Below are 17,510 nucleotides of genomic sequence, written 5' to 3'. Positions count from 1 at the left end.
TAGCATAGACCAGGCCTGAGTACACGGTGCACTAAGTTAATGCTAAAAATCAGCCTATGAAATGTATCTTAAAATCTTTGTCAGAAGTTTGCCAAAAAATGTTTTTTTAAATAATTGATGATAAAAAAATCCTGAGATTTTAATAATAACGTTTGAACTATCACTTTTCCAGGCATCAATAAATTTACAAAGAAACTGCGCAGTCCATACGCAATTGATAACAATGAGATACTTGACTTCCTTTCCAGAGTTCCCTCAGATGTACAAGTGGTGTGTATATATTTTTTTTAATTCTCATATGGTTGTCAATTTAACATTAGATTAATAATTCTATGGCTGTGGGTTTTTTTATAATTTTAAAAACTGTATTTTGTTTTGACTTTATATTCTCTGGCCCATAGAAATTGAAACTGAAACAGGCTGGTGAGTCTTCTACACTTTGGGAATTAGTGTTTCCCTTGGTTGTGTCTTTAGGGAGCCTCAAGGTAATCAGTAAAAAAAAGGTTTGGGAAATGGTAGTGGGTGACGGAGTTGCTATTAACCAACTGCCAGGGACTGTTGTAAATATCACTGGCGTAATGTTGTGCTGGACTTTGTTGTAGGAAGTGCTGCTGCCTGAAGCCATCAGCCCCTGAAGAGGGGAAATAGGGATATCAGATAATGAAAGGAAATTCAATAGTGCAGTCAATGGCAGGCTGTTTTGCCCAGTATCTTGTGGTAGCACTGTGAATTTGGGTTGTTGTTGTCACTTATTTTTCTAAGGTGAAAATTGTTGTTTTATTTACCATAGAGGATGAGGTTGCCCTTTAAAAAAGAAAAAAGTGTTATGAAGTTCATGCACTTATACTGGGGTGTGGATCTTAGGTGAACTGTTAAGTGTTACAGCATGTTGTTCTCATAAATCACTAGGCAGATCAAGAGGATAGGCTTTAACATTTTCAGATGCTAGGTTAAATTCATACTTGGTGTTGCACTTGCATACATGATGTCTGAATCTGCCCCTCTACATGGTGTGGGCTTTGCATTACTGGAGAATGTATTAAATAACAGATTGTAAGGAATTTGTATTGATCTCTTTCAGCTGGATACTGTTTGATTTTCAATGTAATATTTTGTGAGGAAAACAAAAAGACTTCACTAAATCAATACCCTATTTTATTTCCTGGCAGGATTTTCCTAATTCTGATTTTTCTTCTTACTCCAGATCTATCATTCTATTGTTTTTGCAGCCCAGCTGCAGATCCCATACAGTTTGAAGCAGGATAGCACTTTTTTCCCCCAAGGAAAAAAAAAAAATCTCTTATTCCTTTGGTGCTTTTTTTTTTTCTGCTGTTAAGTGGCCACCTGACCAGTTTCTTTCTGAATGTTGTGTTTAAACAGGTGCACTACCAAGAACTGAAACAAGATCCCAGTCACAGCCCAAATAAGAGGAAGAGAAACAATCCTGGCTAGCCAACTTCATCTCCTGAGGAGTCTAGCATCCGCTAAGGGAAGATAAAAGGAAAAGCCCAAAGCCTAGGCAGCATTTCCTTTCTCTAAGTTTTTTATTTATTTTGCCTTTTTATCACAGTGGAGAGAATTTGTAAATATTGTACAAAGGCATTTATCATTCAAAATATACTTAGCATTGTACAGACAAATTTGATGAAGCCTTCAAATATGGGTTATACTGTGGGGAAAGCCTGTGATTCATAACATAACACAATAAAAATACCTAATGTAAAATAAGTGGTAGATCTGTAATATTTTTTGATAGTAGAAGGCACATAAAACTAAATTAAATATTCAAGTCATGCTGATTAAATCTGATTTGAAAATGTAAGTGCAGTTTTATTTGAACGTTAATATTTTTATCCAATAAGTTTCCATTACAGTTTTTTATTTTTTATATATTTAAACGGAAATACAATGTAATGGAACCTACTGCATTTAAATTTTATCAAAGCTTTAGGCACTCTTGTAAACTTCTGCTGCAGTGTATCCAGACTGACTTGGGCTACTTGTAAGCTAATGAGAAATACAAGTGCAAATCTCTTAAAGAGATTCCTGCCTTTTTTATCATTCCTTCAGGAGACTTTAAAATACATACATATATCTAAAAATACTGCCAGGTTTGTAACTGACTACATCTCTTTTTATATGTACCACTAATATTAATTTGTACTAACTAGTTTAGTGAATGAAATACATAGTTCAGTTGTAAAGAAAATACTGTCAAACTAAATCCATATTGTTTCAGGTTATGAACACCATTTGTGCACGTAAAGACTTAATACTAAACTGTTACAGAAAATGTTTTTGCTTTCTAATTACAAAGTCATATTAAAATGCTTTATGGCATATCATATTACCTGTTACTGGTGTGACATACAGTGTAAGGGAAAAATGCAGTGGTAAAAGTGATATACCAGTTTTATTTCTTTATTTCATAAAGTAATCAGTCCTTCTGATACAGACGTGCCCCACTGCCTGAAAGTCTATTTTGTAAATTAAATGGCATGCACACAAAAATGATTTACATTTCAAATGTTTTAATAGCCATTGTATAAATCATGCAGAGATATGAGAATCTCTCTATGTATTAAGAGTTCTACACCTAAAGTAACTCCACACATAGGAGTGTACTATCCACTACTAAGGGCCTACTTATTTGACTCTTAGGCAAAATTCTATATAACATTACTAGGAGTATTGACTGAGTAGGAACTGCAGGTTTGTGGCCATGAGAAATTCTCTGCGCCCTACTTTGTGGGGCACCTCGCTTATGTTGTGATTGCTGGGAAAGTTGTATTGCACTACGTATTTGAAAAAGATATTTAGACATAGCGTGTGCAGGGAAATGTATATATGTGTCTAGCTCTCATGAGCAGTATAGTTAATTATTTAATTTGGAAACTTATTTTTGTTGTAAAGATATGTTGCTAATTGCTGCTTCTTATAATAGCTATTTTGATCTTTTCTGTTTGTATAACATGCCTGAGAATGCCACTCCTATTACCTTTCTGTTAAAAGCTTTTGGCCTAAATGTGCTCCAGTAAGAGCGATCTATTTTAATGCACCCATACCTATCCTGTCACTGTTGGTTGCTGAAGAACAATACACCATTAATGAACAACTCAACCTTACTAAAAAGCATCATTATTGTGGGACTCTTGTTTGAAATAACTTTCAATTTGATAAAGTGTAAAAATGTGTCCAGACTTTCTCTGCTGTACTGAAAGCCTTGTCCATCTTATCCATCTGTTGTTGTGCAATTTCCTATACTGAATTTCTAATATTTAGTTCAGTTGTAATGTCTGCCTTATGAACATATACAGCATTGTCCAGCTACACTGGAAGGAGGACAGGAGATATGCTGTGGTTTAATGAGCTGCCAACTTCACTCTTAAATGTCTGGGCGTACCTCACAGATGAAAGTGCAGGTAATTCCATAAACCTATACGGAGGGGGCTTCTGTCAGTCACTCTCCTCCTTACATAGTCTGGTCCCCTCACTATCCTCCCACCCCCTCAAATGTGTTGGGGGGGTAGGTGGCGGAGGGAGAGAAACTATGGACAATATTGGTTCCTGTCTGTATGAGTCATAGGAGCTCTAAACAGCCTGTTTCTGCTCCTTTAAAGAATACCTCCTTTAAGTCCTTTACCAATCCATTTTATCTGAGTGAACCCAACAGGCAATGATCAAGTGATCTCTCTCCTGCCATCCATCTCCACCCTCTGACAAAGAGAGGCTAGGGACACCCTTCCTTACCCATCTTGGCTAATATCCATTAAAGGACTTAACCTCCATGAATTTATCCAGTTCTCTCTTAAACGCTGTCACAGTCCTAGCCTTCACAACCTCCTCAGGTAAGGAGTTCCATAAGTTGACTGTACACTGTGTGAAGAACTTCCTTTTATTTGTTTTAAACCTGCTGCCTATTAATTTTATTTGGTGGCCCCTAGTTCTTGTATTATGGGAACAAGTAAATAACTTTTCCTTATTTACTTTCTCTACATCACTCATGATTTTATATACCTCTGTCATATGCCCCCTTAGTCTCCTCTTTTCCAAGCTGAAAAGTCCTAGCCTCTTATGAGACCAGTTCCAACCCCCTAATCATTTTAGTTGTCCTTCTCTGAACCTTTTCTAATGCCAGTATATCTTTTTTGAGATGAGGAGACCACATCTGTACACAGTATTCAAGATGTGGCATACCATCTATTTAAAGAAGGGCAATAAGCTACTCTCTGTCTTATTTTCTATCCTCTTTTTAATGATTCCTAACATCCTATTTGCTTTTTTGACCATCACTGCATACCACGTGGACGTCTTCAGAGAACTATCCACAATGACTTCAGGATCTCTTTCCTGATTCATTGTAGCTAAATTAGTCCCTATCATATTGTATGTATAGTTGGGGTTATTTTTTCCAGTATACATCACTTTACATTTATCCACATTAAATTTCATTTGCCATTTTGTTGCTCAATCACTTAATTTTGTGAGATATTTTTGAAGTTCTTCAGTCTGCTTTGGTCTTAACTATCTTAAGCAGTTTAGTATCTTCTTCAAACTTTGCCACCTCACTTTTTACCCCTTTCTCCAGATCATTTATGAATAAGTTGAATAGGATTAGTCCTAGGACTGACCCTTGGGGGATACCACTCATTACCCCTCTCCATTCTGCGAATTTACCTTTTATTCCTACCCTTTGTTCCCTGCCTTTTAACCAGTTCTCAATCCATGAAATGACCTTCCCTCTTATCCCATGACAACTTAATTTATGTAAGAATGACAAGATCCCTCACTAAAGGGTCCAAGGCTTTCTGGAAATCTAAGAACTCTAATAGATTAGTAAGACACTATTTCCCTTTACAGAAACTGTGTTGACTTTTGCCCAACAATTTTATTCTTTACTATTGTTTCAACTAATTTGCCCAGTACTGATGATAGACTTACTGGTCCGTAATTGCTGGGATCACCTCTAGAGCCCTTTTTAAATATTGGCGTTACATTAGCTATCTATCTATCTTCCAGTCATTGAGTACAGAAGCCGATTTAAAGGACAGGTTACAAACCATAGTTAATAGTTCCACAACTTCACATTTGAGTTCTTTCAGAACTCTCGGGTGAATGCCATCTGGTCCCGGTGACTTGTTACTGTAAAGCTTATCATTTAATTCCAAAATCTCATTGCAACTACTGCAATGCCCCCAGTGTATTCTGCCAGTATCTGGTATTTCTCCGCAGGTGGGAAAGTGGGTGCTGCTCCACCCAAAAGAGGGATTTTGCTGCACTGGCATGGATTTGGATAGTCCCTCCCCTCTCTTCTGGTCAGCAGGAGGTGAGGAGGAATGTGTCAGCCTCCCCAGTTGACCTAGTCTATAGCAGAAAGTCACTTCCTGGCTTAATAGCCCTTAAAGGGCATACACCTTTTCCAACAATCTAGACAACAGCCTCCACTGCTTAATGTATGGTGAGATCATTAAACAAGAAGAAGCTGCCAGTATTAGATAGATAGGTATGTTTGATATTTCGCAGCATTTTTCTTTGGTAACCTGAACCTCTTGTTTTCTTGTGAATTATATGCAGGAAGCAGAATGAAAACTTCATTTTTTCAGTATACAGCAGTAAATTTTTCAAGATTAAAATCAAAAGTAGAGAGTTATCCCTTAATATTTTAATGCTTCACCCACCTACAGTGCATCTCATTGTGCAAATGAAATGTACATTAAGCGACACTGATTAAAAATGCAACCTCATTATATAGGCTGGGCCTGCAGCAGTTAAAGTCGGTGCTCCACCATGGTTTCTCACTGATTTGTCTATGGCTCCATTTTTGCTCTCTGTGGGTTGTCAGAGAGCAAGTATAGGACGCCACTTTGGAGACTAGTGCCTCATGTTAGTAGATTAAACAGCTATAAAAATTACCTCTAGAATTAGACACAATGTGAAATTATCTCATGGCATTTGTGAGAAATGACATTTTTTGTACAGCAACATTTTACTACCTTTATAAAGGTTAATTTCTTGGTAATGTATACGTTCACAGAAAACCCCCACATGGGTTAGTCTAAACCCTTTTTTCCCCTCCCTTGTGGCAGAAATGAGAAGGTATAATCACTCATTTAGTTAGTTTTCCAAGAAAGGGATGCTGCATTGTAACTTAGGTCAAACAGAGAGGTTTTCACAAAATAAATATGTAGGGTGGAGTGTCCTCTAGGATCACATGTGGCAAGGGACTAGTAGTCAGGAGGGCCTTTATTCTCAGTTCAGGGGTGAGACTCAGGGCTTGTCTACATTACCTGCAGGATCAATGGGCAGCGATTGATCCATCGTGTCTAGTCTAGATGTGACAAATCGACTGCCGAGCGCTCTCCCATCAACTCTGGTACTCCACTGGAGTGAGAGGCGCAGGCAGAGTCAACAGGGGAGTGTCAGCTGTCAACTCAGCGCAGTGAGTAAATTTAAGTTATTCACGTAGCTGAAGTTGTGTAACTTCCCCACGCTGGTGTAGATCAGATCTCAGTGACTCAGGCTGATAGTACCTTAGTTGTGCTCTAAGTAGTTCTCACACACATGAGAAGCTTAACTGAAAAGTGCTACCCTGTACTTACTATAGAACAAGTAAGAGTTAAAATATTAATATAAGCACAGTAATGAAGAAGGTTGCATGTTGTAACAATACTTTTTTTTTTTTTACTATGCTACTGGGCAGTAAGACTGTGGCATGCAGTACTCTTAGGGGGCAGAGCTAAAACTACCAATAGGTAGCTAATATGAAGATCATAGAAAATAACATTTCTTCTAATATAGACAGCACAAAATAAGGGAGGGAGAAGAGACACCCCCTAAGAAAAACAGCCACCACACTACTTTACCCTTTCTACCATGTAACAAATCACAGAAAGCTAAGATAACCCATATAAACCTTTAGAGCTCCTTCCCAAGCAGCAATACGCTCGCTGGCTCTAAACAGGTACACTAGCCTCCTAGTTCCCCTTAATCTATTCTGCTATGAGAGGCTATGTTTACAGAAGAAACAGACTTTTTCTCATTTTCCAGCATGCCACAGTCTTGGTGGGGTGATTTCCAGATTGCTTTGCAAGAAACAGCTGGTTGAAGCAGAGGCCACTCCCTTTTTAAAATGGTGATTGTTAGGTTTTAGGAAGAGGCCTTCTCTCCCATTCTTCCACCACAGATTAACTCCTCTGACCTGAAACCTTCCTTTTCCAGAGGCTTTGGAGAACAGGACTGCGATTACAGGTATTGGGCAGTAGAAACATTTGGAACATTTTATATTAACTTCAGCTTAAGACAACTAAAGCATAAAAGAAACCAATCTTCAAATCCTTCACTAGGGAACTCTGCTCTCAGAAAGAACTGTGAGATACCTAGGTTATCAATCGGCTTGATGTAAACATGGTATCTTTACAAAAAGCCACTATTATCTTTTCAAGGGCACTTAGAGAACTAGGTGGAAGATGACCAAGGTTGGGAGCATGAAGCAGCTAGTCAAGTGGCTAGGGGTAGAGCAAAAGGAGCGACGACAGGAAAGTAGAGAAGTGCAGGAACTAGAGCATATAGGTCCTTAAAGGCAAAAAATAAAAATAAGGAGCATGTAACACTGTTGCTAGTAGTCCTAAGGAATTTGAAAAGGACAAGGTCAGAGCATTAGGTAAGGTAGATTATTTTTGCAGCACAATTCACTGTAAATGCAATATATCCCTTAAATTCCCTGGATTTATTACTGTAATGTAAGTTTTACTTATAAATTAAGATTTTTAGATCAATAAAATATTCATTTAAAAACTGACGCGCACATTTCATGAACTATTATGGTATTAATATCCAAAGTAGTAAGAATCTCTGAGCTGAGCAATAAGTATCTATTAGAGAGAGTGTGTGTGTGTGTCATACTTCTACAGAATTTCATTTTGGTGTGTAAGAATTTATTACCTAATGAATTAAGCCATAACCATATTTTAAATCAGTTAAATTAAATCTGGATATTTAATATAAAAATCCTAAAAAGACAAACTGAGCCCCAGTAAGATTGTAAGTAAATATAAACATTATTTCCCAGATCAATTGTAATACAACAAAAAAAATCCAATGATGTCAAAAATGCTTTTTTATATTTGTCAGATTATTCAGTAGAAAAGCCTAAATAGTTTAGCCTCTACTGGTGTAGCAATAAGTAAACACAAATGTTTCTTTTAAGATAAAAGATCAATAGAAAACCAAGTCAAAACTGTTTTTCAGTCAAATTGCAAATAAATTAGAACAGGTTATTCACAGAAAGTCCACAAAATTATTTGCTTATTGATATCAAGCTGATCGAAGAGCATTCAAATGGGCTGACATTTGCTTACCTTCTTTATCCTGCTGGGATGATTCAATACTAAAGCTAAGGCAAAATAGTACAATTGTATCACTAGTGAGTAGCTTTTCATAATTTTATAGACTTTGCTTTTAAAAAGTGCTTTTAGGCTGAAAGTTGATAAAGACAAACTTTTAGGAGCAAAAAAATCACTAAAAAACAAATAGGCCAACATTACTTTCAGTACCTGTAACTTTGTGGTTGCATTTGGGTACAATGATATGCATTGACCAGTGGAAAAGAAGGGACAGTCAGCTGGAAGTCTTATTAAATAAAGGGGAACCTTGAATATCAGCATGATGAAGCTTCACAACTCTCAATTTACAAAAGAAATTAAATGTTTTAAACAACTGTTTTACAATATGATGTATGTAACATTGTTCTGGACACTGCAGGAACACAGACAATACATTGGGATTTTGGTTTTAATATATTACACACATCTGGGAAAACTATCTGGCAATAACTCATTAGGTGCAGGTCATTTTTCCCCCTTGTAATCTGCATCACCAGGGGGAAGCTACTCCCAAGCCTCCCTTTCCACACCTTTAAATTGATCTCAGTGCTATTGCTGGGACCCCTTTTGTTCCTAAGATGTTTAAAAATATATGAGGAATAGGGATTGGTTCCCTGCTGTACCACATACTAGGAGTCTCAATCCCATCCCCCACAAACTCTTCAAAGATGCATTCTTCTAATCTTGCTTCCAACTGTAGTTTGTCATGGAACCAGACTCTCTAGTGAATGATGATTGGCACTGAGCACCTGCCAAGATGCAACATCATCCTCTTTGCAACCTAATCTACTCAACAGGGGCTGGGCTGCTAAGGGGAAGCCAAAAAAATCTCTCACTGCCCAGGCCAACTGGTCAGTGAGGGAAAAATTCCTTCTGAGCCTCAACCCCTCCTCCAAAACAAAGGCCTTTTCCTCTTTTCAGGGTGCCAATTAATCCTCCCCTTGGGAGCACAGCAGCCAATGGGCTTCCACTGCACCTTTCAAGCCACCTAATCAACTAGGAAGTTCCCCTGCCCCAACTAATTTCCTACTTCTCAAGCCCAGGAAGAAAATGGAAATCCTTAAAAGGAATCTCAGGGCATTCTTTCCCCTGCTGCCCCATCTCTAAAAATAGGTCAGCTGGGGCATTTTTATGGTGAAGCTGAACTGAGGAAAGTGGCCACAAGCACATGCACAGTAATATTTTAAGGATTGTTAGGATGTATATTTAAATAAGATCTGCTCCACCTCTGAGAATCTGACCACATACCCCTTGGTATTGTTAAAGATAAAAAAATAACATTTTAAACCTAGAAGCGCTGTGAAAAAATGTAATTGCCACAGAAAAATTTATTAAAAACACAACTGTGATGTCATTGATTAGTAATAAAGCACTAATAGTTTGTTTAAAGGACAAAAATCTTAACTCCAATATGCTCCTGAAAGTGGAAGTTGTTTACAAGAAAACAAACATGATTTACTGGAAAAAGGATGGAGAAGGTACTAAAGAAGCCACTGAAGGATCAGCGTCCTATTTTTTCTTTCCCTTCATGGACACAAGCATACTGTCCTCTCCCCCATCCTGTAAACAAAAAAGCTTGGTCCCTACCTACCTGCCATCCAATCTCTTTTCACCTCTTAACTGGCTGAACAAATCACTTACTTACAACTGTTGACTTGAGTTCCTCTCCTTCTAAATCCCCTTCAGTCTAGTTTCTGCCATTCCCCTCCATGGTTAGAGACTGCTCTCACCAAGTGCTTTACGTGTCCAGTTCCAAGGTTTCTGCTCCATCCTCCTCCTTGACCTTTTGACTGCTTCTGCACAGTTGATAACCTTTTTTAAAATCTTGCCCTTTCTCAGCTGCCACTTCTCCAACTTCTCTTGTCATTCCTTCAGCATCATTTTTAGTGAGTCCGCTTCCATTCCTCTCTGTCCTTCACCTTCTCCTAATCTCTTGAAAATCCTCTCTTCACACAGTTTCAACTACTATCTTTAAACCAATCCATCAGTTTTACCCTAACTCCTAGAGCTGTGTCCAGTCCAGTCCTACATCTTTTCCATGTGTCTCACCCTCAGCTTAAACAGAGCTTGTCTTCCCTTCAAGCCCTCCCCCACTTCCTCTTTCTTTTCTCTCATTCACCACTGCCATCCTCCCTCTCAGTCATGCCTATATCCTGGACCCCATCTTCTTTCCAGATCCTGCATATCTCAATCTCATAGAAATCTTCAACTTCATCCTCCATAGTATCTTTAAGATTTCGCCTCCTCTTCTTGTCCACAGCACTGAAATTCTAGTTCAGGCCCTCATCTACCATCTTGACCTACAGAAACCCCTTCTCTGGGCCTCCGAACACAAGACCATCTAGCTGTCCTGTGTAAACATACCTTCATATTACTGTTACTCTCATCTGCTTTCCTCCATTTCTTCTAAATATTTACTATGCCCATTTGTTATGCCTAGTCTGAACATTAGGTTATAAACTCTTTAGAGAAAGACTGAAGTCTGTTATTACAGCATTTAGCACTATGGGGCTCTGCTGATGGCTAGGGATACTGGGTGCTATGGTCTTTTACATAATATCCCCCCTGTCCTTGGCAGACATTTATCCTTCCATGCTGGTTAGGTACTTAGCTGCTTATTTTCACTGCTTAAGGTAGTTGTATTTAAGCGGTGGGCACAGATTCTGAAGCATTTGGGAATCCTACCACATGAAAGGTACTATAGAAATGAAAAATACTAGAACTCAAGATCTACCAGTGGCATTTGGGAATAAAGGGAAGAAACAATCTTTGGCAGGAGGTTGTGTAGATGTTACTGTAGTATGTAAGCATTAAACTATGGGCTAGGTCATTTGGGGCTGTAATATACTGATTTACAGAATCTGGTTGCACTTCAGTGAAAGGTGAGGAACTTGTGCTTCTGAATGACTAGAATCAAATCATATCTTTGCATTTTATTTTGGAAGTGTTCAAGGACAAGGCCACAACAAAAAAAACAGGAAGGCAGTGGTGTGTAAAGTGCGTCATGTTTCCAGTAAGCACTACATCAAAGCAAGGACATTTGGGGATGGATAGAAGAAGAGGGTTATTCTAATGAATTATGCAAAGCTGAAAACTAATTTTCACACTGCAGTTTTCCTGTTCTTTTGCTAAGTCCTGTTGTTTATATAATTATACACAGTGATTCGATTATTGCAGTTTGGCCCCCTTCTGAAGAGGGCAACACAGAGGTTGTGTTTTGACCCTACTCTCTCCAAAACAATGACATTTAAAAATAAAATAAATTTTAAATTATTAACATTTTTAGTTGATGCACAGTCAAATGTGAAGATATTCAAATTTAGGAATGCTATTTAGATTTTAATTCAACCAGAGGTAAATCAAAGGGAGGAAAAAAGAGTCTCAGTGGTGAAGCTTAAGTGTTCATACCAGCAGTCCAGCTAGAGAACTGGATTTCAAATCTTACTGAGGACACAGATACTCAAGAGTTTTTGTGTCTGCTAGTCCTTAAATCACAGACCCACTTTATAATCTGGCACAACTGAAAGTAACCAGGATTAGAAGAGCAGGGTTAATGCAAATAAGGCTTCTGGTACAGTCATACCTGTGTGTGGAGGCTTGCATGGTATCTACCCATGGTGCTCCTGGCTCAAACTAATGCATTTATCCCTCACTTTTCATTAGCACTAAATTAAATGTTACCAATTTAAAAAGGAAAATGACAACAGATAAGGATGAAATGTCAGCCTTACCTTTGAATTGCCTGGGTTTTGTCTGTATCTTAGCCCTGAAAGTTAAATTCTTCTTTGCATTTAACATACAGTTGATGAAATATGACATACATTACTGCAGCTGTTCGACAGGGTCTATGCTGTTGCTATACTGATTTTATTTTAGTTCATGTCCGCAGACCCCTACAGAGTGAATATCCAGCATTATTATTTAACAGCAGCTTTTTACCTTACATTTTAAATCCTTGTAACGCCAAAAAAGCTATTGATCTAGTGTCTGAACTCAGTATGTGCAAAGTAGTAAATGCAAAAGCTACTAGTTTATACTTACCTCATCTCAGTGTTAAACCACATCTACAAATGAACTCTAGTAAACAAATGTTATTTGGTGTTTTTAAAACATTGATGTCACAATTTCAAATCCACAGACACATTCTCATATATGTACATCCCTAATGAAATCTATTTGGGCTGTATCATTTACCAAAAGTAAACAGACGATGGCCAAAATTTTTTTTAAAGCACCAAAGTTCCATGGACTTTCATTGAGACTTAGGCACCAGTCATACAGGAACTTCTGATAATTGGTCTTGACTGGCTAATTTGCCAACCTTTCAAACCAAACCTCTCACCTTTACCATGATCTGCAGAGCCTGCTACCAAAGACAAACAATTAAATGGTTAGTGTAGAATGCTAAACGAGATAAAAAACACTTACTTAGGACAAAGTACCCCCATAATTAAAGAACAAAAAACAAATGTGTGTAAGCCATAAGAGAATGGACCAGATTCAGCCCTGCTCTGCCAGAGGAAATGGGAAAGCATAGCAGGGCTAGGAAGGTGATGGTGCCACTGCCAATGATGAAACAAGGCACCTTTGCTTCTGCATGGAATGCCATAGGACCACTTGAAAGGGGTTCAAATCAGCACAGAAGCAAACAACATACTTTGTTGCAATTACTCTTTACAGTAATTTAGGCCAGCTTCCCCCATAGGTTTTGGGAGTAGGTTGAGAATCTGGCAAAGCTTAGTTAGGTCCCCTGCTGATTGGAAAATGCCAACCCCATGCTCCACTTGGAGTCCCTACAGTGCCACCCATCCCTACACTAATCAGGTAGTGGGACAGGGTGGCACTCATCCATTTACAATCTCCTCTCAGCCTAGATATATGGGTACTCTCCTCTGCATGCAGAAAGCAGAGGGGAATATAGGACCTAAGACTGTAAACTCTTCTGAACAAGAACCATGTTTCCAGATGGATCCATGAAGCCCTGGGTATACCCAGTGCATTATAAAAATAATGTAACATGTTTAGCAATTCAAAAATCTGGCTGGGGTAACAGAGGCAGGCAGAAGAAAGAGTAAAGGAAATGAAGTTTGCTGAGAAACTGAAGTTGTATACCACATACGTATACCATAGTTACAGAGTGGGTAGTTTACCAACCAGCTAGTTATACAATCTACTTGTGTTTCTAGTTGATCAGTCTGTCCCTGGCTTTTGCTGATAGTTGAGTGGTTTTAACTGAGACTACTTTGCCTGTTTAGAAAAAAAAATATTGTCAGCAGATATAAAATGAAAAATTAGAAAAATTAGTTCATCTGTGTGAAGTTTCTTTTACAGTAGTTGCTTTCCTTCTTTCCACTGTGGAGGCATGAGATAGCACCCTTTGACAGAACAGTAAACCAGCAATTTTACTGGTAGCTAGGACTCACTGTAGGCAAACCAGATAATACCATTTCAAAGCTTTGTCTCTTAAACCTGATGCTGCTGTCATACAATATGCATTTGAAAGCATTTTTCTGGATTTGACAAGAAAAAAGAACCTTAGTCTAATAACAGTAGTGAACTCCCTATAAATACATCTATGGTATAGCCTTTGATAAGTGTACCCATCATTTCAAACTCAACACAAAAGCAGGGAGGGAACTGATAAGATTAAAAGACCCATCGGGGAACAAGTAATTCTTCATGTTCCATGAACACTCCTAAAATCATAAGGGGTTGATAGAGAAGATATGTTATCATCAAGGCACATGGTATCCATATGAAAATGTTCAATCTTTAGCAGTTTAAGAGCCATTACAGATAGCATGTCCCTCACACAGAGAAGTTCTGCTTTGAGAAAGCTTAAACTAATGATTGGTAGACCACCTCAAACTGACAGATCAGAAACATTCTCAGAGGAAAATTTCAGCACATATCTTAAATGTCCCCCAAATACCCATCTATATAACACGATATGACCTCATTAAAAAATCCTGTAAGGAACAGGGTGCTAGCATCACAGCTTAAGTGTGAAGTAGAAAATATCAAATTAAGAATAAACGGACAACTAGTGCACACACAATATTAGAAAAATCATCAACTATTAAAACATGAAATAATGTTTTACTGCAATCTGATTATATAATAGCATTTATATTCTAAAAAGAGCTTCACACACAAATCATTGCATCATACCTGCTCTGTCTTCAGTGACTTTTCAATAAAATAATTCTTGCTTCTCTTAAAAAAGACAGGATAACTGAACAATAGTTGTCTTATTGCAGATTAGTAGTCTGACTAAAACATACCCTATTTGTAAATACAACAGCAATGTTGGTTGAATTAAATATACCAGCTGTTAAGAGAAAAAATGTGAGACCCTCCTCAAGAATTACCAACTTGAATATCTATGAAAATTAAGAAATGCATAAAAGAAGTTCAGTTATGAGAGAGAAGCATTACAGTTCATTATTCTAACCTTTAGCTATCTATAAGGGACTCTGATGACCGATAAAATTCTTTGTGCGCATCAGCTCTCCTAGATTAACAATCTTTATAGACCAACTACTCAATCATTATTTTGTTTTTAATTCTTTTGCAATCAAGATGAATCACAACTTTCAAGGCCAATACAGCAACAGCCCATCTGAAAGACTAGTGGTGTGCTTGAATGGGCGAAATTTAAATGCAGATAAACTTGTCTTAATATGGTATAGAAACCAAAGCATTAAATACTGCCATCTTTTCCCTTTTCCTTCCCAATCAGTAATCTCTTCCACTGTAGCAGCCTAAACAGTAATTCCTACTAGCATTACTGACAAAGGAAATAAGTATATTCCATTTTCCCCTTATTAACTATTATCAAGTTTAAACAGATAGGGATGCACAACAAGATCTCAATCCTAGTGGATCATGTCTAAGTATTTTTAGAGTAATTTAATCAGTCATTTAAAGCACGGTTGCTTACAGATACTCAGTGTAGCATTACTGTAGTCTTGGAGCCTTAAAATTCCACATGTCTTACAAGGGATTTCCTCTCCTACTGTGTGAAATTCCCTTAAATAATACAAGAGTTCCTCTAAAAACAAAGATGATTTTGCTTAAGAAGAGGTGCTATAAAGTTTTCAGGACTGCACACACATGCCAATAGTGGTACCTAGTGATAACACAATTTACAATAATTCACCCTGAACCACATTGGTTTACATGGGGAAAAATAAGCACTTGTATTTTAATGAGTTGATGGGTTAAGCTGCTAAATGTTGTAAAGTCTAAAATTAAGCCAATACTAAAGATTTAACATGTAGACACATACACACATACAATCATAATAATAAAACAATTTATACTTTTCTATTAGGCCTTTCATTGAAAAGGAGCCCATCGCTCTTTACACGTTAAATATATACAGCATCACTGAAATCAAGCTGGGTGAGTAAGGAGGCAGCCAACTGAACACAGCACATTGGGGGGAAACAGTAGGGGAAAGGGAAATATTTTGGCCAGTGACATGAAGGCAAACTCCTAATCTTACTAAAAGCACCATTTGATTTTTAACATCCATGCAAAGCAGGCAGGAAAAAATTTTAAGGCCTCATCTTAAAGACACACCCACCCACACATCAAAATTCTATTTATCTACCTTAGCTGAATAACTGGGACTTGTACTTGTACCAGTGGTTTCAAGGTGTGTAAATGTTTCACATCTGGTGGTTAGACTACTAAGCCCTCATTCCAGTTTATCAACATTTTCTCAAAGTTTACTAAATGGGATTGCCTTAATTTCTGACACTGATATTTATATTTAAGACTTAGTTGCAAATGCAGACATCAAGCTAGTAATGCTCATAAATATTTGTTTTATTTTCTCCCATTAATGCATCAGAAAGATAAATAAATGACAAGCTTCCTTTGTAGGACAGACTTACATTTAAGTGTTCTCAGATGGTTTAAATCAAAGCTATTTAGATTCAGATTTTGTGTTCAAGTTAGCCTGTTTATTGGGCCTGTTTTCAAAATACCATGATATTAAGTAGAAATATTACAACACTGTATCATCCCAATTTAAAATAGTATGTTAAATATTACATGACATTATGTTCCAGTACATTCAACAACATCAAGTTCAAGAGAAAACTTAAAAGCAAGCATATAGGTCAGCAAAGGCCTACAGTTCACATTCAATTTTTGACATAGCAACTTTCAATAATACTGAAGACAAGAAATGGTTAATTTCCGACAAAATATATTCTTTAAACAGTATGATGGGTTTGCACAGCGCTTTACAAAAAAACAGTTAACTGGATTAAATATTAAACTCACTGACTGGTAGCCTGAGGATGACAGCCTTCAGAAACAGAGAGAGAAGATTGCAAGAAAGTAAGCAGTTTCTCCCACCTCACAAGGGAGAATAAGCCAGACTGGCCTGAGCTCTGGATAGAGAGGTTATGCGTAGATAAGGTCACTGTTATTTTAAATCCACTTCTCTAAGCACCGAGTACCTCTCGGACAAAATAAATCAGGCTTTGTTTTGAAGAAGCTGTTTTTATCTCACTGTAAATGCATGCTGTCACAGGCTCTGAAAGAGAGAATCCTTGCAGAGTCCAACCCCAGTTAAATCTGCTGAATTAGTCACGCTTGATATCCAGGGGGCTGTAATCCAGAACTTGCTCTGAGAGTGGGTGAATTGTGGAATTCCATCTCAGAAAAGGTAAAGACATGATTTCTGATACCTATGTGGGATGCACTCAGGGACAACAGGGCAGCCTACCAAGGTACCATGACAAGGGGTACTTTTCCAGTGGAAAAAGAAGGGTCTGCAAAGAAACAGCTTCTTCAAAACTTCAGGAGGAAATGGAGAATCTCCTCAGTACTGGAGAGGAGAAAAACAAACATTTACTTTTCATCAACTTAGGTCTCATTTTATTGCAATTATTAATTCACATAAAAGTTTTGCTTTGAGACAAAAATGTAGATTTTCCTATTAATTTACTAGACATATAGTATGAGTTAGGCAAGAGTTAGACATATAAAGGATTCTAAAATTACTGAATTTGCTATCCTGAATACATGTAAGGTAGGGTTAAAGCAAAGAAATGTCAGAAGGTTGCACAAAAGCACCTCCTTTGTGCTACAAACCCTTACATCCAATTT

At 37.6% G+C, this 17,510-nt stretch overlaps 1 protein-coding gene across 8 annotated transcripts in view; it reads left to right on the top strand.

Annotated features, from left to right (window-relative positions):
- The window catches only part of MCTP1 (multiple C2 and transmembrane domain containing 1), a 505,482-nt gene that overhangs the window by 441,660 nt on the left and 46,312 nt on the right, over positions 1–17,510 (top strand). For 2 of the 8 annotated variants that reach the window (XM_075067090.1, XM_075067093.1), the window contains 2 exons: positions 173–270; positions 1,381–2,031. The exons of 4 other annotated variants lie outside the window; for them this stretch is intronic. In XM_075067090.1, the coding sequence (XP_074923191.1) occupies positions 173–270; positions 1,381–1,452 (170 nt within the window). In that variant the 3' untranslated portion in view covers positions 1,453–2,031. Of the gene's footprint in view, positions 1–172; positions 271–1,380; positions 2,032–17,510 lie in introns of those variants that run through there. 2 more of the 8 variants (XR_012656105.1, XM_075067091.1) reach the window with 1 other exon arrangement.

This window comes from Chelonoidis abingdonii, chromosome 6 (assembly GCF_003597395.2).
Source record: "Chelonoidis abingdonii isolate Lonesome George chromosome 6, CheloAbing_2.0, whole genome shotgun sequence".
NCBI classification, from domain to species: domain Eukaryota; kingdom Metazoa; phylum Chordata; order Testudines; family Testudinidae; genus Chelonoidis; species Chelonoidis abingdonii.
This window is presented reverse-complemented; position numbering and strand designations above follow the sequence as displayed.